Raw genomic sequence first — 25,624 nt, 5'->3', positions numbered from 1 at the left:
TTAATTTATAACTTTAATATAACAAATGTTATTAAAAGCAGCAATTCAAAACCATGTTTCTTTTCAAAGGTGCACAGATTTACAAGGTCAGTTGGCAGTAATGTAGCTATTATCTGGTAAGGAGTCAGGTGACCTGGTTGGGCCTTGTGCTTTCTTCCTTAGTGGGGCTGTACCTTCCACACTGCTCAGCTCCATGGACCCAAAGCTTTTCTGGAGCACATCAGTGAAGGAGACACACCGGGGCAGGCCTTTCCCTATACGACACATCAGTGAAGGTACACACACCGGGGCAGGCCTTGCTCTCTGGCTATTGCAGAAACCTGGAAATTAAACCTTGAAGGTTGTTTTGAAGCCAGACTAGGCTCCACAGCCCACATCCCTGCTGGGCTTGGAGCTGGCTTCTCCTCTTCTGCCTGGCCTCACTCAGGAGCCTTAGTGGCAGCAGCTGTGAGGCTGAGGACTGGGCCCAATGCCCACATGCCTGCCTGGGCCATGGCAAGGAAATAGAGGGACGTGGACATGCTGTGCACAGGATATGAGGCAAAGGCACTGTGAAAGGCACTATAGTTGCGTACATTTAAGGCAGGTGGCATCTAGCCTATATCAAGGGCACCCTGAATGATCACAAGTGGGGAGAGTTCAAGCTGAGTCATAGTTTGAAGTCAGTTCCTCAGGCCTGCTGTCCCACTGTGGCCTCTGTTCTACCCACCTTCGCCTTCCAGCTGGCAGCCTTCAAAATCTAGCCAGCCAGAGGCCATGGCAGCAGTTGGGTAAGGCTGGTTCCAATCTGGTGCCTCTACCCTCCCCCAAAGGCACTTATTTCCATTTTCCAATCAAGTGAGTCCATTTTTAATACAGAAGCAGCAAAAATAAGGGGTACTTGCCCCTCCTAATTTTAGTTTCCCTCCAAATGGAGCTGAGTTAAATGTCCCTTCTAAGATTCTGTTAACACCCTCAATGACAAGCTTTCTTTCAAGGGGACCAAATGACTCAGGTCCTTGAAAAATCCCAACCTGTCCCCAGAAGTAATTATCAGTGTCCGAGTGAAGCAGGTGACACACAACACAGTATGCATGAGTTCTCCACGTTTCCCGTGGGTCCACAGCTGGTTCACAGGAAGGAAGAAGGGAGCAAGGGCTGAGCTTTCATGTTAGTTGTAGCATGTGCCCATGGAAAAGGCCAAGAGAGAGGCAAAGGCAGAATCTAGACTGACCCTGTGTGGCTGTGTATGTTTACATGGCATGAGGCCATGTTGTGTTGTGCTATGTGGTGGGTCTGAGATTTAGTCTGCCAAGGCTTCTCATTCTACCTCCCCCTCCTACTAGTTCCTCTGGTGTACAAGGACCTCTCTATGCCAGTGAGGCAGGACCTGCTCCATCACCATAGTGAAGGGGATGGCTAGGGACAGACAAATTTCTGCAATCTGTAGAGCTGATGCTGGCAGCTTTCCCTCTCAGCCTTCATAAAGGGTCCTAATGCCGGTTATTTCAGCGCAGACCCAGATCATTGCTCTCCAGGCCTTGGGTCCCAAGCCTCTGTCATGAGGTTTCCCAGAGGTGAAGACAAGGGCCTGGCACAAACAGGCAGAGAGGGGTTCCACCCTACTCCTCTCTCAGGAGTACCTGCTCTCGGTGAGGCCCCAGCAAGAATCTATCCCCATTGGTCAGGTGTAAATGATATCCAGTGAGGGACAAATGTGCACATGGAAGATGTGTAAACACACTAACACCCCAAATGGGTTAAGGTGAAGGGATGGAGGACTCAGGACAAAGAGAAACAGATTCAGGGTTAAGGGTCACAGCCATGAGGACATGAATTCAGAGTAACAGTTTGGGGGTGTGACGTGTGGAGAAATACCAAACAGAACCAGTGGGACCTTGAAAGACACAGGCAATTAGCACAGCAGCACACAGGCCTTGGCCTGGTGGGCAGCAGCCAGAGACTTCTGCCAGGCACTTTGGGCTCCATCCTATTTCCCTCCTCACCTCCAGCCTGGAGAAAACAGGGAGCCTATGGCTTCTGCTATCCCTCCTTTGGTTTTCAGGGCTCTGAGCAGCCCCTAAAGGGTGGTCAGTAAGGGGTGGTCCCTTCCCATTCCACCAAATACTGAACCTTGCCCTCTGGAGTGACCCTCCGAGCCAGCACTTGGTACTTCTCCCCACAGGCTAACCGTCCAGCTGCACCAAAGTAGTTTGTGATGGATGACTTGAGGTGGGACAAGGACGAGTCATCTTCACTGATGCTCTCAAACGTGTGGCTGTCAATGCCTTCGTCTGGCTGCTCAGGGAATGAAGGCCCCTCTGCACTGCTGTCTGAGGGGCAGCAGCCACCCAGCTCTGCTGCCCGCCGTTTTGCCCGCAGGGGCACGTATGCTTTGGCTGCCAGCTTCCTCTTGCGGCTGCCCACTGTCCGCCTGTACCAAAACAGGAAGGGGGAGATGATGGGAATGAGATGGAGCAATAGTAATTATTCCTCACCCAAGAGTCTCTTAGGGATCAGGCACTATGTCAAGGCCTGGGCATAGATTATCTCACTGCATCCTCATTACAGCCCTGGGAGGAAGGAAACTGAGGCTTTAGGCATTAAACCAGCTGAGCAGCACAGGAGCCAGGATTCAAACTTGGGTATGCCTGACTTGCAAGCTTACGCTCTCTGTGTCCAGAACCTGGGCAGTAGATGGATATGTCACTGCCTGTGCAGCTGGAAGTCTGACAGCGCAGAGGCCCTGCGTAGGCTGCCTGGCCCTCCACCTAGGCTCATCTGGAAGCAGGTGAGCCAAAAAGAGATAGGAACTAAAGGACCTTGTACCACACAGGCGTGCACACACACACAAGGTGCACAGATGCAGAGGTATGGAGGCCAGGATCCAAAGCACCAGTGAGAACAAAAGAAAAGGGAGACATGAGTTGGAGTACAGGCATAAAAAGGTAGTATTCAGTGGTAAAGCATTTGCCTAGTACATGCAGCCAGATGTTACCCATGTAACAGCAGAGGAAGACACCTAGCAGATGTGTAGAGGCAGAGAAGGCCTTAGACCTGCACTGGTCATTGTCCTTTGCAAAGCCACCATGTACCTGAAAATACAGCTGGAGGAGCCCAACTGCAAGAGAAACCCTGGCCCCTACAGCATCACCCTTTCGTGGTGCTGACCACCAGCTACTGGAGAATTCTGCCCACTCCCAGACTGTGTTCTCTGCCTCTCAACCAGGCTTAAGATACATGATCAGGAACCCTGCAGTCTGAGGCACAGTCATGGTGCTCAGAGGCCAAGAGGCCCAGAATGAAAGGACGTGTGGTCAAACAGCCCCACAACTGGAATCATTAGTCCCTAGGTGTCACACAACATCTTGTAGGAGGTAAAGAGCATCCCAAGGGGAAGGAGCCAGGGCAACATGAATGCCTATTCTCTGTCACCTAACCCCTGGTGACTTGGAATAAGGGTTCCAAGGTCAGAATCTCAATTGAAGAAGACCAGGTCCCCCAGCCTGAGGATCCGAATGTATGGAATGGACCTGTACCCAGAACTTGGAAGTGAATGGGCTGCAGACTGCTATCACTTGCAAGCTTGAGAGAAAGTTCTCATGGCTCACCTGGAGTCATAGGAGAGGCTGGTGGAGGCAGAGCCAGAGGTGCTGGCAGCATCAGTAAAGTCCATGTCTGAGAAGAAGGTCTGGCCTGAGCTGGCACTGTAAGGGGGGAGAGGGAGAGCTTGCTGCTAGCCTGACCCCAAAAGGCCCTGTGAACCTGGCTCTCGGGGTCCCGTGGGACCACTCTGACAGGCATCCATCATCCTTGAAGAGGCTCATTGCCACGCTACTCACCCTCACACCTGTTTGTCTTTTTACTACCCATTCAGTATTCAAAGACAAGAAGTGAAAATAAATAAATAAATAAATCTTCCCTGTTGGTGAGGGACGCCCTGGTGACATAGTCAGTATCTACTAGGCCCTTGGGCAGTACCACAGGTCTAAAGTGCCCTTCCATCTTGTTGAGGAAAATACAAGGTTGGGAGTTTAAGGGATTTAGTCACAGCAACACAGCCAGAACTGGCACAGGGTCTCGAGCTCTATCTATCTGACTTTAAATCCTTCATACCTTCCTCTGAACTCTGGCCAGCACTGACTGGCCATCAGTGACTTTAGGAATACGATGAAAAAAAAAAAACCAGGTACAATTCCTGCCCTTGTGTGTATCTTAGTATGGGTGCTGTGGGCAGAGTAGGAAGGCCTCCAACACAGCCTGGAGGAAGCAGCGCCCTGGGTCTTCAGATGGGGAAGGGCAGGGCACAGGACCTTCCTGGGCAGAGGGAACGGCGTGAGCACATGGCCGAGACAGACTGGGCTAGCCACAGCCCTGTCGCTCTAAGGCACGACGAGGCAGAGACTGGCAGGACGGGGCTGGAGGGGTGGAGGCCACAGCTCTGGACAGCAAGGGGCATTATACTGAAAGCTGTAGCATACAAAGATCCTCAGCAGCCGTGTGCAGTAGAGACCTTTAAACTGCAGTTTCAGAAGAACCCCAAGGGAGCTCCCACCTCCTCAGGATGCCTTCTTCCCTGCCCACTTTCCTGTGTGCTGCGGGATAGAGGAAGCGTCCCACTCCTAGGTTCCAGAGTGGCCTTCTCTGCTGGGCCCCTGGGCAAGACCTTTTTGTAAAATTTACTATTATTGTTAATATTATTATTTGGGTTTTCAAGGCAGGGTCTCACTCTAGTCTTGGCTAACCTGGAATTCACTATGTAGTCTCAGGCTGGCCTTGAACTCTCAGCTATCCTTCTACCTCTGGCCTCCAAGTGCTGGGATTAAAGACATGAGCCACCATGCCTGGCTTTTAAAAATATTTTTATCTATTTATTTGAGAGAGTGAGAGAGAGAGTGCATGGGCATGCCAGGGCCCTTTGCCACTACAAATGAACTCCAGATGCACATGCCACTCTGTGTGGGAACTGGGACTTGAACCTGGGCCATCAGGCTTTCAAGCAAGTGTCTTTAACTACTGAGCCGTATTTCCAGCCCTCAATACCTTTTTAAACTCTGGATTTCATCCAGAGTGAAGTCGAATATGCTGGCCAAGTGATGGTTAGTGCTCCAGGCCGAGGTGAAGTCACTCTGTAGACACAGATGAAGAAGACAGGAAGGGCTAGTCAGCAAAAGACAGACTTGTCTCCCCCAAGCAGCAACCTTTTCCCCAGCTGAGGGAGAGCCACATGGGCCGCCTGCTGTCCAGCCAGGTTGCTGGGGGCTACACTCTCCCTAGGGTAAGGCCTGTCACCTCCTCTTTACTCCAAATCCTGAGCAGAGAGCCAAGTCACCTTACTTTCTGCCCTGGCTTCATCTTGGCCACCTGGGTGGCCTTTATCTCTCTTAATCTCAGTTATCTCCACTGCAAAATGGAGACCTTAACCCTTAGCCTGCTCCCCGCTGAGAGGTGTCAGGAAGCAAAGCCAGAGTCAGTAATGGCTGTGGAGATGTTCTGTAAACTGTAATGTGCTAAGGAGGTGAGGCATTTTTAATACTGCAGCCCACAGGGAGGGCTTTGGTAAGGATGTGGTTGGGCTTGGCCTCTGCCTTGAGGTGTGGCAGGAAAGTCAGGGCCCCACACTAACCCGTTTCCTCACTGGGGCTAGAACATTACCTACCCATGCCCTGGTTTGTCAGAGCTTGGGGAGCTAAAGGAGTAGTTTTAGGGTGCTTAGCTTTTCCTTGTTTCTCTGTTATAGGAAATGGGACACAGGAGAGTCCCCTAAGCCTGGGGCCATTTTTTTCTGTCCAGGAACCCCTAATGTGTGCTGGCCCTGCACATGGAACTGGAGAGTAAGAAAACCAGGAACTAACACTGGGAATAGCATCTTCCAGCAAAAACTTTGATCTTTTTCTTCTATAAACTCGCCTTTTCTGCTGCTGGAATTCGTGAGGCAACAAACTGTGGAGACAGAAAAGGGAGAGGGTGGCCCAGTCAGAGCCTGAGGGCCAGGGGGCGCTCAGAGGGGGGAGCCTCAGGAGTGTTGGGGCAGGAGCCTATATGGGGTAGAGGTTTGGCTTGGCTAGGGAAGAGGGACCCTGAAGCAATGGGTATGGAAGGCTCTGGAAGGTGGAAAAAGGCAAGGTGCTTCCCTGGCATGTGCCTCTCAAAGCCCTGCTATGATGCTCCTGAAGAGGAGACTGCTTGGCTGGGAGGGGAAGGGCAGCTCACTCTCTTCCACTCGCCTTCCTTTCACACAGCCGGGGTCCCAGGATCAGGCTTCCCATGAGCTAGTCAATGAGAGCCCTCACAGTGGTTGGGAGAAGTCTAGGAGCCACTCACTAGCCCTCTAAGGTTGCTGGGACCAGCCGGCTTCGGGATTATGTGAATGGCATCACATTGCCTGGGCCCATGACACAGCTTTCTACCATTTGCTGGACCTGGGAGCTGGGGGCAGGATCTCAAGGCAGCTGCAGCCACAGCCCTGGGACCTCAGCACTGACCCAGGCTTGCTCGCTCCTCTCTTACGCAGCGGCAGCAGCTGAGAGGCTCCTCGGTCACTGGGCACCAGCCCCTTGTCAGGGAGCAGCTTTCCAGGTGGGTTGGGCGGGACGCGGATGCGCAGGCGGAAGATGCACTTCTTCTTCTTGATCTCCTTCCCACACAGGAACCTGCAGTGGGCAGGAGAGAGGCCCAGGTTGTGAGCTCATCCCCCGGGGTGTGTGGCCAGGGATCATCAGCCCCTCCTGCTTCCCTGAGCACAGAGCTAGTCCAAAGTGACCTCTGTGGGGGCAGGGGGTTGAGACAGTAGTGGAGCTTCTCCCTGTCTTTCCTCCTGTGTATAGTTCTTCCTCTCCCTTTCTTCCTGGTCTCAACCAGTCCCAACTTGCAGCACACAGTGAAACTCCTGGGACCCAAATACTGGCGTCACCTCAGCCATGTGGAAGCACCTCTTGGCACTTTTCACCTTTCAATACTGAGTCAAGAGGCTTCAGACATGGTCCAAAACCAGGCATGCCCTCTGAGTTGACCACCTAGAGGGCAAGAAAAGTTATCTACAAGAGTGGGTCTTGTCGACACCCCAAATCAAAGAAAAGTAAAAGAGGGTCCCTCTGCTAGAGTGTCGAGAAAGTTTTCACAGCAGGGACTGTGTCTTGTAACCTCAGAACCAAGACAGTCTGTCACAGAGCAAGAAGTACTTGTTGATGGAACTCAGTAACTACCTGTTGATTGAAGACATGGATGAAAGGGACAGAAGAGCATCAGGCACAGGGAAGACAGGAGCAAAACCAACGAGTGCACCAAGTGTGGTGGTGCATATCTCTCCGCCTACCATCTCAGCACCCGGGAGGCTGAGGCAGGAGGCTCGAGAGTTTTACCCTGGGCTCTAAGAGCAAAAGAACTAGATGGGGAGCCAAGCACTCCATGGTGGTTGGCACTCTGAGTACATAAAGCAAAGGGACAATGGCAGAAGATATATAGGCAGTGCCTGATCATAAAGGGCCTTAGATACTGAAATAGGGGGCTGCACATTCCCACAGGTGGCCGCGGCAAGGGATGAACCTGCTGTGAGTTAACAACTTGCAATGGGAAAACATAGCTTCAGGGACCAGTTAGGTGGCTGAGGCCCACCTGAGAGGCGCTTCTTTCCTAGGCCTGGCTCAGCTTCCCAGCTGGCTGAGTGGGATTTGCACCCCCTATGGAATGGAGCCCAGATAAAACTGAAGCAGGGTATTGGTACCCATGTGTCACTTTGCTCCATGGTAGGAAGGAGGGATGAGGTCAAAGGGAAGGGGAGGAGTCAAGGCAGGGAACACAGCTTGAGCAAAGGCTATGTGTAGGAAGAGAGACTTTAAATTAAAATCATCCTGTTTGAGGTCCACAGCACCCCCTTCTCCCTGCACTCACCGGCTTTTGTAACTGTTCAGAGCATTGAGGAGATGCGGTCCTCGATCTGTCACAGGGGTGCTAGTAAGCTAAAGGGAACAGCAGCAGGACAGTTAGACCCAGGCATGCGGCAACTGAAAAGGCCCCAGTCTGGCCCATCCTCTATCTCCCAATGTTCCTGCATCCTCCCGGTGTGGACCACTGACATACACCATGCTCTCAGACAAGCCTCTCTGAGTTCATTTCCCCACCTAGCAATGGAGATGAAAACACCTGGCTTAAATAGATCAGGAGCTTTTACAGGGCTGGGGATGTAGCCTAGTCAGAGTGCATGCCTGTCATGCAAGAGGCCCTGGGTTCAATCTCCAATCTTCAGTGTTACTTCATGGGATCTATGATACAGATCTAGTGCTGGGCAGGTAAGAACATTAGTTCACATGCAGTAACATTCCCTATGGCATTGTTTCTAAAGGTAGACAAAAGGGGAAAAAACTATGCCAGTTAGGAAGGAAACCAGCACACTATGGTTGAAATCAACAAAGCCACTTACAATGTTTATAAAAACTTTTAAGACTGTGAAAAGTATTTATAATACTAACTGAAAAACAGATGATTTAAAATTGCATATACTGTATCATCTAAAACATGAAAACCAGAAAAAAAAAATGGGGGAATGTACTTGTGCATTATTTCTATTTCTTGGTAGTATGCCATGTGAGAATATGGATTTTTTTCCTTTTGGGGTGTGTGTGGTATGTGCACATATGTGTGTAAATGCACATGCCCCATGCTCATGTAGTATGGGAGGGTCAGAGGGTATCAGGGTCCTCATCTAGTGCTTTTGCAGCTTATTTCCCTGAGACAGTCTCTTGTTGAACTGGAAGCTCCCCATTGTTTAGTTAGACTGGCTGACCTAGGAGCACTAGTGATCGTCCTGCCTCTGTCCCCTCAGCGCTGGGGCCGCAGGCATGTGTGGTCATGCTCAGCGTGTTATGTGGGAACTGGGAATCAAATGCAGTTTCTCCCTCTCTCTCTCTCTCTGGTTTTTTTGGGGTAAGGTCTCACCCAGGCTCCAGCTGACCTCATTCTGTCATCCCAGGCTGGCCTCGAACTCAGAGTGATCCTCCTCTGCCTGGAGAGTGCTGGGATTAAAGACACGTGTGCCACAGCACTCTGCTCAAATTCAGGTTCTCCTGCCTACACAGCAAATTCTCTTACTCAATGAACCACTCCCCTAATCCCATAATATGGATGTTTAAAGCATATTTCTGCATGTTTGCTGATAATTTTTTCTACTAGGAACATTATAGTTTTTATAAGTCAGAAAAAATTACTTAAAAAATACTAACTTCCAACATGGCTGTATATACACTGTTTACATAAGTAATTAAAAAAAACAACACTAACTTGAGCTGGGTGTGGTGGTGCACCCCTTTAATCCTAGCACTTGGAAGCACAGGCAGGAGGATCACTGTGAGTTCGAGGCCCGCCTGAGACTACACAGTGAATTTCAGGTCCGCTTGGGCTAGAGTGAGACCCTACTTTGAAAAACTGAAGAAAAAAAAAAAAAACCTAACTCAGCTGGGCATGGTGGCACATGCTTTAATTGCAGCCCTTGGGGAGCAGAGGTGGGAGGATTGCTAAAAATTTGAAGCCAGCCTGGGATGACAGAATGACTTCCATTCCAGCCTGGGTTAGAGTGAGACCCTGCCTTGAAACAACATCATCAGCAGCAACAACAGAACACTAACTCTTAACTTTTAAGGCTTTATATGTATGTCTCATATTCAATACCATAGTTGATGAAGACATTATATTAATCTTTTTACTAAGCATAAGTTTCTTTTTCTTTCTTTTTTTTTTCTTTTTCTTTTGGTTTTTTGAGGTAGGGTCTCACTCTGGTCCAGGATGACCCGGAATTAACCATGTATAGTCTCAGGGTGGCCTCGAACTCATGGCAATCCTAACTCTCCCTCCTGGGTGCTGGAATTAAAGGTGTGTGCCACCATGTCTGGCAAGAGTTTCTGTTTTATTTAGCTTTTTGAATCCTGTCTCATTCAAAAAGGGTTTGGAGCAGTTGAGGACAAGATGCCTCATTCTGCATGTAGTCATGAGTATGCTGATGGTATTTTCAAAGTAGAGGGGGAATCTCCTAGGGAAGGCCTTTGCTACAACTCTGGCTCAACTACTGGCAAGTTGCTCTTCAGCTCCAACATTCTCACTCTATGGATCTGGGGCCTCTAGAGACCCGCTTTTCAAATCACAATCAGCAGGGGCAGACCCAACTATACTTTCCACCCTAGCCAAGAAATCTGGTATGGGCCAACCACCTAAGACGAAAACCCTTCTCCAGCCTTACCTGGCCCAGGCCCTCAGCTACCTGGGGCTGAGTTGGTGAGGCCCCAGCTGTTCATTGCCCAAACTGGAGGTCACAAAGCTCTTCCCCAGGCACAGGCTTGGAGACCTTGACTCACCTAAGACTCAAACGTCTACAACCTATCCCTGCACTGAGTGACCCCGTGCAGGCATCTCTGGCACCTATGGCCCTATGTACCTTGCCAAGTTGCAGGAGCTCCCAGTGATGGTTGACAAAGGCTAGAATCTCCTCAAAGTCAAAGTACTTCTTCTTGCTCTGCACGCCCAGGTTATAAAGGGCCAGGTGAACAACGTCTACCCTAGGAAGGAGAGCATGGGCCAGGTGAGGGGCAGGGCCAAAGGAGGGGTCGGGAGAAGCTGGCAGGGGCAGGCCCCACCCTTTACCATCGCAGGGGCAGTCTCTCGATGTACTCTGGACCCTGGTTACACACGGAGCAGAGAAACAAATAAAACCTGTGGGTGGGGCAAGAGAGGGGCTGGGAAGGGCTCTGACACCCACTCGAGAGTATCCCCCTCACCCACCACCTGCTTTTCCACAGTGTTCAGTTCTGATGTGTCTGGTCTCTAGGGGATAGGGAGCAGGGACCAAAGAATTTAGCCCTACCCTTCACCTCTCCCCGAATATCACTGCAGTGCAGCCTAGTTCATAGGCTGGACTGTAGTGGTCACTCCTGTCCCTTCTGAGACAAACACACAGTCCCAATCAACATAAAACACCAGCCTCCTTCCAAAAAATCACATCTGATATGATCTATATAATGACCTCCATTAGCTTCCAGGTATGTTCAATCTATAGCCCACAAGCTGCATGCATCCCGGGACAGCTATGAATGAGGACCAAAACATTTGTAGATGGTGTCATGTCATAATGTCTAAAGGTTGGACTGGACACCCCAGCTAACCCCACGAGTTAGATGCCATCCATTTCCCTAGTGACTTCTGCAGTAACACTTGGTGTAACTACAGTAGGGACTATCTCTCTTCTAGCCCCAGATACTTGAAGAGACTGGAGCTTAGAGAAAGCAGGAATTTGCCTAAGATACTTCACAAACCAGTGCCCATTGTAGTAGTCCAGCATGTTCCTTGAGTTTCCCCTGGGCTAGCACAGTTACCCCTGTCCCCAGTAGATGGCATAGGCTATCACAGACCACCTTGTTTGCAGCCTGACAGGCAATCTGAGCAGGTTGCTACTGTCACTGTTGGTTCCTTCATTGCACCATAAGGCCCGACTGACCTAATGAGCACTTACCGGTCTCCAAACATCATGGGCTCATTGAGGCACTGTGTGCAGGCCTCATGGAACCACTGCCTGCACCGGTAACATTGCAACATGCGCAGGTACCACCTGCAGAGATAGAAGAACAGGCATGGCCACATCAGAGCCAAGCAGGGGGCTCAGCAACTTCTCCCAACACACCCACCCTCCACCAGTTGGAAACTGTGGGTCACAGTTAACCAAACACCCAGGAGCCAGGATTGTCACCTGGCTAGAACTTGCCATCTGGTAAAAAGTGCACTACCAACCCAACCATAAAGCACAGATGAATCAGAAGTCAAATGGTTCGTTCAAAGTCACTCTGAAACAAGCAGAGAATAATGATTCCAATCCTGGTCTCTCCAACTTCAAAGTCCGCATTCATTCTTTCAGGCCACACTGGAACCCCTTCTGGACTGTGTCCCACACACTGTTTCCCAAACATCACTAGCAATGAGGTTTGCTTAAAGGACTTCATGAAGAATGGCTCCTATAAACTACATGGGGCAGCCCTACATCTAATCTCACCTGGGATTATATCTCACCCTGTCATGGCTACCACCAACTCCTCCCTGTCTATGGATGAAGAGTACAAACGTTATTTCTTTAACAACAGCGGATGCCGGTGTGCTCCAGGTTAATATGCAGAATTCCCTGGTCCACTGCAGACCTGCCCAGTCTTTAAGGAAGCCTCTGGGAGGAATTTCTAACTACCTCCCACAAAACATTGAGAATCCCTGCCTTACTGATGCCGTGAAGGTTTCTGTATGTTTTTCCCCATCTGTCTTCCACCAGGCCTCCCTAGCACCATGGGAAGCCGATGAAGTAGGTCAAGTGGCAGTTACCCAGCTGGGCTCTAAGCACAGCCTCCAGACACTTAGTTCTTGTCATCAGAGCTGCTTCCGAGATTCGGGACCTCAGGGGGTTCTCTAGGCTGTCTGAAGAGGACAGCAACCCTGCCTCTTACGCCTGTGGTTCCTCTCACAATGCCTGAAACAGTCAGTGCAAGGGAGCAGGCTCACTTGTCTGGAAGTCCCCAGAGGCCCCAGCTCGCAGGAAAAAGCAAACAGGGAAATTCTCTACCTCACCGCCAATCTAGGCCTCACAGCGCCGCCTGCATCTTTCTGGGAAAGCAATCTCCACACCTGCCTGCTGCCCTGGCTGACACTGAGAAGGCAATCTTAACTTCCACTCTGCAGTAAGACCACCAGGCGCAGTCTGCACGTTTGAAGTGTTCAGCAAGTGAATAGCAGGTACTGTGTGAGCCTTCATGTGAGTTATCTTATGTTCCCTCTGCTCACAATCACATGAAAGGAAACTTGGAGAACTGTGGCTCAGGAGTGGTGCTGCAGGCAAGGGGGCAGAGTCAGGATTTGGATGTCCTGCGAGGATGTGGGCCAACTCCCAATCTCTTAGCCTCAATACTTCCTCCTTTCCCAGGTGGTCCCTCCACACACACAAAAAAAACAATCAAACAAAAAAAAATCTCCCCTTTTCTCCCCATTGCCCTGAAGGTCAGCCATCCCATCTTATTCTTCACGTTTTTGCCCACGAAGACCCTACCAGGAACCCTTAACTTTCACAGCCTCCTCCTCTTCTCTTCTCTTCCCATCCACCAGCTCCCAGGATGCTCCAGCTGGACTTTCCTGGTAGCCTTCTCTTGCTACCCCCCCCATCCCTTTGGGGCCCCGCCCCTAGGGTGTGACCCTCGCCCCCCCCACCAGGATGACAGTGGTCTAGCGCCGTCCAACAGTCTAGTTTCCCCGCCTCCCTGGGGCCCCGCCGCCGGCCAGCCTTACTCTCCGGGGCCGCCACAGTAGCAGTAGCACTGCTGCTGGTTGGTGCGGTGGGGCGAGTCCCACTCGAGCTCCTCGGGCTGGTAGGACAGCACCATCTTCACGGCCTGCAGAGTCCGCGCGATGGCCCCTTTCTTCAGCGCGCCGCCTTTCTGGGAGGAGGGGAGGAGGGCCCTGTTACCAACCTACTGATGGCAAGAGTAATAAGGGGTGTGTGCGTGTGTGTGTGTGTGTGTGTGTGTGTGTGCGCGTGTGTGTGTGCGTGTGTGTGCGCGCGCGCGCGGAGAAGACCCAGATATTCTATGAATAACCCATATGTAGTGAGTGTGGCCATATACATGAATTTTCTTATTTATTTTTTCTTCAATTTGAGAGAGAGAGAGAATGAATGGGTGCTCCATGACCTCCAGCCACTGCAAATGAACTGCAGAGGCTTGTGCTACTTTGTGCATTTGGCTTTCGTGGGTCCTGGGGAATGGAGCCTGGGTCCTTAGGCTTCGTTAGGCCAGCACCTTAACCGTTAAATCATCTCTCCAGGACCCTCTTAATTGTAAAGCACTGCTGGGGGGCGTCTATTCCTGACACCAAACCTGTTTTCCAGTGGAGGAAAGCAAAATTCGGAGAGGCTCTGAAATCTGGCCAAGGACATTACAGTTGCTAAATGACAGAGATGCGATTGGTCCAAAACCCAAGTGGGGGGAGGTGGCAGAGGAGGAGTGAAGGAGTGAGGCCGAGTCCAGGGGGCCTCCAGGATACCCAGCTAGTGCAGGAAGGGAGAGAGCTGGGGAATTAGAGAGCTCACCCGCACAGCTAGGGCGAAAATGCAACGTCTGCAGAACCAGGGAGTGAGCTGCGGCCGGTCCGCACTGCCTGCCACCGGGATGTGGCACTGCTGGTGGTAACCTAGGGCAGAAGAGGAGGCAGTGAGTATCCACGAGGAAGCAACGGCCCCAAGGCCAGCTGCGCAAGACTGGGAGAGCTGTGGCAAGCCCTAGGAGCTCTGCCTGCCAGCTGCCAGGGCAGTGGCTAGCAAGATCCAGCCAGGCAGCCAAGTGGGTATCCAGCTGGGCATAAAGAAGTATTGGTCAGGGCAGGAAACACCAAGCACTGGCTTCCTCACTCGCACCCCTTCCTTCCCAACTGTCCTCTCTGCAGAGCAGCGCCCCAAACGACATGTCCCAGGGCACTTTCTCAAAGTTCCCCGCTCATCTCCCTGGGTTCGGGGACTCATACAGGGAAAGAAGCAGCTGCGAGCCAGCAGAGATCCCAGCAGGTAAGGAGCAGTGTCCATGAGAGGTCAGCACAGGGGGAGAGGGGAACGGGGTAGGGGCCTTTACAATGCTCCGCTCACCCACTCACCCAGGCCACACTTCCCACAGATGAGGATCTCATTCAGAGGCCCTGATGTCTTCCCCAGGCAGATGTCACACTTGGGCTCCTCCCCTGGCACACCAGCTGAAAAAGAGGCCCTCTTGGCTCAGGTCCAGCTCACAGAAACAAAGAATCAAAACTCCCAGTTTGGGGGCTGAGCCTCTACTGGGCACTGGGCCCAGCATCAGGCCCCTAGGTCTCCCTTTTGAATCCTTCTAACTCTGTAGAGGCGCTTATGTTACCTCTTTCCAAAGATAGAGAAACTGAGTCTTGAAGGTTAAGTTCCTTGCTCAGCTAGTAGGGAAGAGAGATGGGAGTAAAATCCATGGCTATCTATCTGACATAAAATTTTTTCTTCTTTTGGCCCTATCAGGGTCCCTTTCTTGCCAAATCTAACTTGCTTTATTAAGCATTTTAAAAATGTTTTTAGGCCTGGGGAGATGGCTTAGAGGTTAAGGCACTTGCCTGCAAAGCCAAAAAATCTGGGTTTGATTCCCCAGGACCCACATAAGCCAGCTGCACAAGGTGGCACATGCATTTGGAGTTCGTTTGCAGTGGCTGGAGGCCCTAGCACACCCATTCTCCCCCCCCCCCCTCTCTCTCTCTCTCTGCCTCTTTCTTTCTGTATCTCAAATAAATAAAGAAAATAAAAATATTTTTTAAAATGTTTTTATTTATTTATCTGTTTGCAAGCAGAGAGAACAGCTAGAGAAAGACAGAGAGAGAATGGGTGTGCCAGGGCCTCCAGCCCTGCAGATGTGTGCATCTGGCTTTATATAAGTACTGGGGAATTGAACTCTGGTCATTAGGTTTTGCAGGTAAGCACCATCTCTACAGCCCTTATTAAACATTTTTATGTTAAATAACATTTTAAACATTTATTATGGGATAATAATGTACACTTACAATCAAACTACATATTCTCATAAATAATCATGAACTCACAGCCACTGGTGTTGGGACTATATTTTCATCTATTTCTCCCTCTTATTATTATTTCAAGATTCAGATACCAAATCATTTTTCATAAATATTTCAATTGTGCCTTTAAAAGATCAGAACTTAAAAAAATCTACATAGATCTATTGTATGTAAAATTAATAACTGATACCAACAAATTCAGTTAGTGTTCATGTGAAATTTCTTTTACATGTTATCACAATTTTGTGGGGTAGTTTTGGTGCCCAGGCCCTTGTGCTTGGTAGGTAAATATTCTTTCACTGAGCTAAATCCCTAACCCCACAATTTTGTATTTTAGATCAAGGTCCAAATAAAAGATGGCTTTTATTCCTCTGGTTTCCTCTCCATCTCTTTTCTCAAAAAAAAATTTTTTTTTATGGGAGAGAGAGAGAATTGATGTGCCAGGGCCTCAGCCATTGACATCGAACTCCAGATGCTTGCTGCACCTAGTAGGCATGTGCGGCCTTGTGCTTGCCTCATCCTTGTGCACCTGGTTTATGTGGAATCTGGAGAGTTGAACACAGGTCTTTAGGCTTTGCAGGCAAGCACCTTAACCGCTAAGCCATCCCTCCAGCCTTTTTGTTGTTGTTAATTGAGGAATAAATGTTTTACATCAGAGGTTTATATGAATATGTTAAATGCATCCCTCCCTCCTTTTTTGACAATGTTGGGATCAAAACAAGCAAGGCTTTGCACATGCCAGCCAAAAACTATAACCACTGGGCTATATCCCCACTCCTTACATTTGAGTAGGCAGAAATCACCTTTTCATTTTGTCTTGTCTTGCTTTTAATGGTTTTAAGCCAGGGTATTATGATGTGGCCTAGCCTGGATTGAACTGGTGATCTTCCTGCCTCAGACTCCTGAAGCTCAAAGTTATATAGATACACAAATAGTATCATTTCAATTATGTATCCCTGGGATGTAACAGGTGTTCAAGACATATTTACAGACTATGTGGCCATCAGGGACTTCACCTCTTGTTCTTTTAAAAAAAAAGTTTTTCCTTATCTTTTAAGTTTTTGTTTATTTATTTGATATACATATATACATATGTACATATATATATATATCAAATATATATGTATTTATTTGATATATATATAGAGAGAGAAAGGGGGGAAGAGAGCACCAGGGCCTCCACCCACTGTAAATGAACTCCAGATGCATGCACCACCTTGTGCATCTGGTTTACAAGAGTACTGGGGAATTGAGCCTTGAACCTGGGTCCTTAGGCTTCATAGACAAGCATTTAACTGCTAAACCATCTCTACAGCCCCTTTTGTTCTTGAATATTCCTCAAGAAGGTAGTGCCCACACTGGGTCTGTCTTCTTTGTCTTTCTAAAGTTATGGATCACAACTACATTATGCTCAGCCTTGAACTTTCATCCTAGGAGATGCCAAGGGGCCACCCTTTTGCATGGTAGAAGCAACCATCTGGCCAGCCAGCAGACAACCTTGTCCCGGCCACACACTACTGCGCTGACATGGTGTTAGTATATGGTGGGTCTGCCACACAAGCCCTGAAAAGATGAACCATCTTTCTCTTGCAGCTGGTTCCTTATGCTTTCTATAGAGACAAGGCAGCAAAGGATGCTCATGGCTTTGGATCTTTATATAATTAAGTCTGGGCTTGAAAGAATTGGGAGGGAATCCCTCTCCTCTGGCTACAGCTTCTTGGTGAAAGGGGTTGTTTGAAAGATTGATAAACTGGATTGGTTCTGAGGCCTCCACTTAGCAGACTTCTTGGAATAATCTTTTCACCCAAATGTTCTTAGAAACTGCCTCTGTGTAGTTCAGTAGCACTGGGCTAAGTAAGCATTTTACTGGATTATCTCACCAATCTCCCCAACCACTCTATGAAGCCTGGTCTTTCACTGCCTCCTACTTTCAGATGAAGAAATGGGGACTCAGAAAAAATGACATTACTTTCCTAAGGCAGCTAAAGTGGGCAGAGCTGGAACACTGCCCAAGATCTATCTGACCTGGAACCTGCCTCCCAGTGGGTCACATCTGTTCTATACAATATAAATGGCAAACTAATTTCTTCTCTTAAGTCAATTGTCACAGTGGCTGCTAGGAACTCTATGATTAAAAAAAATGTACAGGTGTGTATTGTGACTGTCAAGTGATATCCATAACGTACAGGGGAGAATGGCAGCAAGAATGCTCCTAATTTGCCATCTCCGTAAGACATCTTCCGTCTGCAGGGAAGGGATGGTTCTCAGCCCAGCTCCCTTTCTGTCCTGAAAGTTAACAGCTGCACCTACGCATGTCCCTTTTCAGGCTTCCTGGGTCACCCTCACCCTCCTTGCCCCAGGAACAGTAGCCTTCACCAGTCTTCTTCTTCTTCTTTTTGTAAACTGGGGGGAGGCTGAGGTAGGAGGATCACTGTGAGTTTGAGGCCAGCATGAGACTACATAGAAATTCCAGGTCAGTCTGGGCTAGAGTGAGACCCTACTTGCACAAAACAAAAAGTCCACCCGGCAGGCAGAGGTAGGAAGATCGCCCCGAGTTTGAGGCCACTCTGGGAATAATACATAGTTCATTCCAGGTCAGCCTGGGCCAGAGTGAGACCCTACCTCAAAAAACCAAACCAAACCAAACCAAAAAAGTCATTTATGTGTTTATTTTCAGACAAGGCCCTGCTATGACGCCTGAGCTGATCTTACCTCTACTTTCTGAGAGCAGAGGGAGTCATACAACATTATTATATCTTCCTTAACCAGTTGTTATGAAAAAAAAAATAGTAAAATAATTTTCCTTTACTGATATTAGACATAGTATTAAAAGTAAAGGTTATTATCTGGTTTTTGTGCATATTTTTAGTATGACCTATGGTTGAGGCTTTATAGAGTTCAGGTTAAAATTTAAAATAAGTTTGTTTGTGGCTGGAGAGATGGCTTAGTACTTAAGGCGCTTACTTGCAATGCCTAAAGACCCAGGATTGATTCCCCAGTACCCACATAAAGCCAGATGCACAATGACACATACATCCGAAGTTCATTTTCAGTGGCTGGAGGCCCTGGTGTGCCCATTCTCTTTCTCTCTTTCTCTGTGTGTGTTTCCTCTCTCTCTGCTTGCAAATAAATACATACATATATACATACATAAAAGTTTGTTAGGGCTGGAGGTAGAAAACAGGTACAGGCAACATTTGAGTGCCCAAGTGTTGAAAAGACATCTCTGCTGTGAGAACATGACCACCTGCGTGGGTAGGCACACGCAGACAGGCCTAGCTACAGGGGCTGAGGCAGAAGAATCTCTTGATCCCAAGAGTTGAAGGCTCCAGGCTACATGAACGGAGTCAGCAGATCAGGAGTTCAAGGTCATTCTTAGCTGCATAGTCCCAACAATTCTCCTGTCTCCATCCCTCTCAGCTCTAGGGTTACAAGAATGTATACCCACACATGGCTTTTTACCTAGGTGATGGGTAGCTCAGGTCCTCAAGCTTGCATTTTAAGTGCCCTTGACCGCTGAGCCATCACCCCAGTTCTAAAAGAAGTATTTGACAGGGTGGTGCACACCTTTTATCTCAGCAGAGGTAGGAGTTTGAGTGTGAGTTTGAGGCTAGCCTGGGGTGAGTTTCAGGTCAGTCTAGGCTAGAGTGAGACCTCTCCTCAGATACAAAACAAAACATCAAAACAAAGGAGAGTCTTTGGATGGCTATTTCTTACACTGTTACTCAAGCAAAGTTAAGTAGCATCATAAGCTCCTGGTGACTGTCCACTTAATTTGGCTCAAGCATTGTGCTTTGACAACCCAGAAGAATGAATGGAAACATCCTACAAACTGACCCCTAGGACCAATCATAGGAGTTCTTAGAAAAACACAGTTCAGCTGGGCATGGTGGTGCATGCCTTTAATCCTAGCGCTTGGGAGGCAGAGGTAGGAGGTAGGAGGATTACTGTGAGTTCAAGACCAACTTTAGACTACTTAGTGTATTCCAGGTCAGCCTGGACTAGTGAGACCTTACCTCAAAAAAACAAAAAAAAAGAAAGGAAGAAAAACACAGTTCAGGGGCTAGAGAGATGACTCAGCAGTTAATGTACTTACCTACAAAGCCTAACAACCTGGGTTTAATTCCCCAGTACCTACATAAAGCCAGTTGCACAAAGTGGCACATGCATCTGAAGTTTGTTTGCAATCACTGGAAGTCCTTGTGTGACCATTCTATCTCTATATTCCCTGTCCCTCTCTGCTTGCAAATAAATAAACATTTTTTATTACTCTATTTATTCATTTATTTAGAGACACAGAAGGAGGGAAGGAGAGAGAATTGGCACACCAGGACCTCAGCCACTGCAATTGAACTCCAGACACTTGCACCACCTATTGGGCATGCGTGATTTTGTATTTGCCTCACCTGTGTGCGTCTGGCTTATGTGGGATCTAGAGAGTTGAACATGGGTCCTAAGGCTTCACAGGCATGCACCTTAGCCACTAAGCCATCTCTCCAGCCCAATAAAAATATTTAAAAAAAGAAAAACAGTTCAGTTGGCATGACGGTGCACACTTGTAATCCACCCTAGTTACATGGGAACCTGTCTCAAACTGTTCCTCAAAAACAGTAAAGTTAAAAAAAAAAAAAAAAAGCCAGGCGTGGTGGCACACTCCTTTAATCCCAGCACTTGGGAGGCAGAGGTAGGAGGATCACCATGAGTTCGAGGCTACCTTGAGACTATGTAGTGTACTCCAGGTCAGCCTGGACTACAGTGAGACCCTATATTGAAAAAAAAAAAAAAACAGTAAAATAAGTTAGTTAAAAATAAGGTAATGGTGGGGCTAGAGAGATGGCTTAACAGTTAAGGCACTTGCCTGCAGAGCCTAATGACATGAGTTCTATTTCCTAGTATCCACGTAAAGCCAGATGCACAAAAGTGCACCAGTTTTCTTCTTGGGCCAATAAGGAGCAGTGTTCAAGTCTATAGCTGATAATACTGCTCGTCTGCCCTCCTCGTTCCTAGTCCCATGGGAACCAGAGTTTTGTGAGGCAGAAGTGCAGGAAGGGCACAAAACACAGGCCTGAAACCCAGCCCGACACTCTGCACCTGCCTGAGCCACTTCTCCACCTGTCCTGCCTCACTCCTGAGGCAGGAGCATTCAGAGGGAGGACCACCCAACTTGAAATCTGATCACGTATCAGGTGGGCTTGGGGCTCACTGCTAGAAAGAAGATGGAGAGAGAGAAGGAAAAACTGAAGGTGGAGGGGAGCAGACTTGGGGGAGGGGCACCAGGAGCATTAGGAGTACTCACCGTGCTGTATATCCTTCCACAGGACCCAGTATTTGGAATTATCTTCAAAAGTCACAAGACAGCTTTGCTTAGAGCTGCTGACCTGGGGCCCAAAGAGAGAGCAACATGAGAAGGCCGGGAAGAGCCACAAGGACGCCAGGCTTCCTCCTGCACTTTGCTTCAGAAGGCAGCTAGGCCAGAAGGCGAGGGCCGCACTGTGCTTCTTTCTCCTGGACAATCAGGGGCAGGTGGATAACTAACTTGGTGGGAATATTGAAGGCAGAAGAACAGGCTAAATGGTCACCTGTGTCCTGCCCAGCCTGCTGGCTTGCTACAGTGCATACAAAGCCAGACTTGGCTGCTTCCACTTTTAGCTTCTAGGCAGGGGAAACAAGAAGGGATGAGGAAGGCGGGTGTGGGGGCGCACACCTTTAATCCCAGCACTCCAGAGGCAGAGGTAGGAGGATCACCAAGAGTTTGAGGCCACACTGAGACTACATAGTGAATTCCAGGTCAGCCTGAGCCAGAGTGAGACCCTACCTCGAAAAACCAAAACAAGGAAGGAATGAGGATGAACTAAAAGATGCTGAGTCTGGGTCCCAGGCCAGGGAGGAAAGGCTCACCCTCTTGATCTTCCCAAGGTAATACAGGCCATCTGTCCACCGGCACAGCACGTACTGGCCTTCCGTCAGCTTGGACATCAAGTCTTTGAAGTTGCTCCTGCTCTTAGCCAGGGTCCCCTTGTTGGGGAGGCAACTGGTGGCACCATAGGCATCTCGAGTCCTTGACTCCACAGCTCCAGTCTCCATCAGCTTCTGCTGACACTGAGAGGAAAAAAGTTTATTTTTCCCCTCCCTCTTTCTTTCCTCCTCCTCCTTTTTTTTTTTTTTAAAGCACAGTCTCACTCCAGCCTAGGCTGACCTGGAACTCATTCTGTAGCCCAGGCTGGCCTTGAACTCATGGCGATCCTACCTCAGCCTCCCCAGTGCTGGGATTAAAGGCAGCTCAGGGTTTTTATTTCTTGCTTCTAGGTTACTGAAAGCCTATACAAGGGGAAGGAAGAAACTACAATTTCTTTAGTCAGTGCTTCCTGTCAGACTTTTGCCTCACTGACAGGGAAACTGAGGCATGGTAAGGAGAAGAAGAAAGGCAGAGCTGTGGTCCATCATGAAGGGAGTTATGTGTGCTACATTTAAGAGCGAGTTTCTCCACATGCGAAGAACAAAGACCCTCTACGCTACCCTACCCAGGTACTTAAACCCCTGTCCCAGGAGCCTGAAGCTTTGTTCCATATGCAAACCCACTCCAAGGGTCTTCTTGAAGGGAGTAACTGATAAGTTTCCATGTCTCCCCTTTTATACTGAAATCTGTCCAGAAAAAGCGCAATCTAGTGATGAAAAGTCTCTGGGGTGGCTTGCGAGCTGGTGGACTTGGCCACCTGTCTTTTGCAATCCCCTTTTCTGTTTACAGTTACAGGACAAATGTAATGGAAACCAATTCTGGGGCATTCAAACCTGTTCAATCTTTTGTTGCTACACATTTGTTCCAAGCAGCTAAGCCATCCATCCCCAAGCCAGCCTCTCCCTCTCTATTAAATGTGCCATTCTCCCAATCAGGCCCCAAACTCCAGACACCTCAAACTTGTCCAGACAGTAAGCTGCCACAGCTGGCCAACTTCAAGTAAGTGACACTGGTATCCCTGCCCTCTTCTCCACCCTGTTCAGGCTTCATCTTTTGCCATTCATTTATTCACCTCTTTCCGGAGCCTGGTTACCTCTGCAGACAACCTAGGGTGGGGCGCGGCCAGGCCACTCCTGTTTCCCTTCCGCTCCACCAGAGTCTTCCGGAAACCTGTGGCTCCCCAAACCTTTACTGGTTATTCAGTGCTGCCTCCTCCTTCCCTCTGTGGACTCACTTGGCACCATGCCCCTCCACACACTCTGGGCTAGGGCCAAACACAGCCTCACTCTGTTCCTGGCCCCTTCGGCTCTGGTTTCCTCCTCCCTGCCATGGTGCTGGGCACTTGGTGTCCTATCATGTCCACAAGAAGATCGTCCTGTGTGTGTTCTCACGTTGAGTGTCGGTGAACTCTCGTGAGACTGCAGGACGCTGTCAACAGCAGCTTGCCAGTCCGTCTGTGACACTAGTTACACGTGGGCAGGCGATGGGCCCTGGGGCAACAGCAGGCAGGCAGGACCTTGGCTTTTCAGACGGTGGGTGGCCACACCCCCTCTGTGCGCTTCTTCCTCTCTTTCCGCCCGGGCGGAGGCACTGGGATGCTGTCAGAACCCTTGCTCTCGCCCTGCCACCTGGCTCCCCTGGGCGTTGCGAAGTCCCTAGCCGCCTGGCCAGGAGCCTGGGCTGGCCTTAGCAGGTTCACAAACTGACACTTCCTCCCCCGCGGAGCGTTTGGAATCGGGCCGCGTCCCCCCCCCCCACCCCACCACCACCCTTGGCCGCTCTGGGGCCCCCGGGTAGCGGCCCCCACCCCGCCTCTATCCTCCCGGAGCGGGCTCCCGCGGGTTGTGATTGGCTGATTCAAACCCATCTGTACAGAAATGCCTGCTTGCGGGTTCCCTTTGGCGTCCAGTTCAAATCCGCGGCACCCGGCGCGCGGGGCCAGGCGGGGGCAGGAAGCGCGGATGATTCATGCTCCGGGGGCCTCTCCCAGGGCAGCCGTTGGCTTTTTAAACGGGTGTTCAGGAGGGAGAAGAGCTTGCCGAATTGCCCTCTTTGGGTTCTGGCGCTCCTATCCCTCAATTGCACCGGACGACAAACCTCCCCGCGTCCCCAACCCGCCGCAGCCCGACTTCGGACGTGAGCAAAATCCTAAAACGTCCCGCTTAACCTCCCCTCCACCCAGACCCCGACTGGACGAGGAAAGCTGGGGGCCCAGCCGCAGCGAGCTGTCTGTCACCCGCGCTCCCCTGGGGCTGGGGATGTGCCTGAGGCTCCGCCGCCCGGCGCGCACCGCTCCCCTTTGGTCCCCATCCCCCCCCCACCCCCGGGAGTGCAGCTCTCCCCGGGGACGTTCCGAGCACCCGCCGGCGTTCGGACAGGGGAAGTCGTGCGCCGGGGGAGCAGCCGGCGTGCGGTCGGGAGTAGGTCCCGGGCCGCCCGCAGCGCGGGGCTTACCGCGAGGCTGCGCGTCCGCCGGTCCCACTCGGAGTCTGGCCACCAGGCGCATCGGCGGCGGGGAGGCGGTGCGCTCCCTCCGCCCGCGGCTGCCCGGCCGAGTGAGTGTCCGCCCGTGGGGCCGGGGCCGGGGTCGGGGTCTCGGCGGGGGCGGGGCGGGGGCGACTGCGGGAGGAGGGCGGAGGGGGAGGGAGGGAGGGAGGGGCTCGGGCGCTCAGGAAGGGGCCCCCCGGGCGCGGGGCGCCATCTTTTTCGCGTTTTCCCGCGAATTATTGACGTCCCGCTTATGTAATTAGCAGGGGCCGCGCCGGCCTCGCCATTGGAGCCGGCGGGTCGCGGGGCCCCGCAGCGCCGCCCGCGCCCGCCCCCGGGGCCGCGCCTCCGCGTCGCCAGCCCGCGGCCCAAGGCCGCGCGCGGAACCCACCGCGGTGGGGCGACACAGCCTGGACGCGGACCCAGGACGACCGCATGGGGTCGTTCTGCACCTTGACCTTCCAGCACAAGCCTAACAGAAGCACACACACCTCACCAAGCCCCGACACACCATAGCGGAGAGAAGTGCCGTGCACATGGCGCACGGACCTGGAGACACCCAGCGCCCGCAGCCCAGCGCCCGCAGCACTGACCCCGCAGAGCCACATGCAAAGCACACAACCCCGTAACAACGCGGCCCTCTGGCGTGTGCCACCTACGCGCCAAACACACACACACAGTGCCCAAGGGACAATCGCACACACTGTGTGCACAGACCCGACACATAAGTAAATGGCACACAGCGAAAGGGGACATGCAAGAGTCATAGGACCGCAGATCATGTGGGCATGGCTCCAATCAGATGAAGGAGGACCTTCCTTCGGAGAATGGCAGACGTGTCCCCACCCGAACTCATTCTTGGCGCCAGGACTGGAGAAAGCACTGGTGAACATCCACACCTCTATCCTTGCCCTTAGTCCCTAGTGCCCATCGCACCTGCTAGGAAGGCCTTCTGGCTCAGGGAGTGTGTGCATTCATGACTGTAGCCTCAGGCGAGCCCTCCCTGTTCATCTCTCACCTTTTGCACTCTTTTTTTTTTTTTTTTTTTGCTTCTTGGGGTGTGGCCGGCCCTGCCAGCAGCCCCTGTCTTTCCTCTAGCTCATTTCCCCAGCCTGAGGCTCAGGAGTCTTCTTTTGCCCTTCTACACTCCATTCATTCGCGGGTCTTTGCCATCTTTCCTGTCAGGGTATTTGCTCCACAGCTTAATTTAGCTGCACTCACATTCACTTCTCTTTGGTTGAGGCTAGAAAAGGAAGCTGGGAGCAGCCCCTCCAGCTTGTCACCTGCAGAACTGCGCCATGAATCCATCTCCTGCGAGAGAACTTATGTCCAAACGGGGACAGGGCACTCCCATGGGCTTCTAGGCTGGCTCGGTGCACCTCTAGGACATCTTTACCTATTCTGTGCTGTGGGACCTTGAGTGTCACTTCAAAGGTAGAAACTGTTTCCTCATCATCCAAATGAAGCAGGTGGGAGGTGGTGTGTGCAAGTGATCATTGTGTCAAGAATTTGGGACTTGCGTGGGGTAACAGATGAGGGCTTAGGACACAAGTGAGTAGGAGACAGGGCCTACACTTTGGGGTGGGGAGGTGTCATTGTTTATCCATATAAAAG

At 50.6% G+C, this 25,624-nt stretch overlaps 1 protein-coding gene across 7 annotated transcripts; it reads right to left on the bottom strand.

Annotated features, from left to right (window-relative positions):
* Positions 1-24,050, bottom strand: Phf19 (PHD finger protein 19). Of its 7 annotated transcripts, none has more exons than XM_004662750.2 (15): positions 23,978-24,050; positions 21,466-21,666; positions 20,864-20,945; positions 14,635-14,730; positions 14,078-14,178; positions 13,279-13,427; positions 11,474-11,569; positions 10,609-10,677; positions 10,403-10,523; positions 7,870-7,937; positions 6,465-6,632; positions 5,835-5,922; positions 5,023-5,108; positions 3,591-3,686; positions 1-2,413 (listed from the first exon to the last, which is right to left on the bottom strand). In XM_004662750.2, exons 2-15 carry the CDS (start codon positions 21,649-21,651, stop codon positions 2,071-2,073), a joined length of 1,749 nt encoding a protein of 582 aa, XP_004662807.1. In that variant the 5' UTR covers positions 21,652-21,666; positions 23,978-24,050; the 3' UTR covers positions 1-2,070. The 7 variants fall into 7 exon arrangements, 5 of the variants coding, with proteins under 5 accessions (XP_004662807.1, XP_045016651.1, XP_045016668.1 ...); XM_045160716.1 differs by lacking the exon at positions 23,978-24,050 and adding an exon at positions 22,596-23,154; XM_045160733.1 differs by lacking the exon at positions 23,978-24,050 and adding an exon at positions 22,758-23,154.
* Between the last annotated feature and the right edge of the window lie 1,574 nt (positions 24,051-25,624).

Source organism: Jaculus jaculus, chromosome 1, assembly GCF_020740685.1.
Source record: "Jaculus jaculus isolate mJacJac1 chromosome 1, mJacJac1.mat.Y.cur, whole genome shotgun sequence".
Taxonomy (NCBI): domain Eukaryota; kingdom Metazoa; phylum Chordata; class Mammalia; order Rodentia; family Dipodidae; genus Jaculus; species Jaculus jaculus.
The sequence above is the reverse complement of the archived record's forward strand: the minus strand, read 5'-3'. Positions and strand labels throughout refer to the sequence as shown.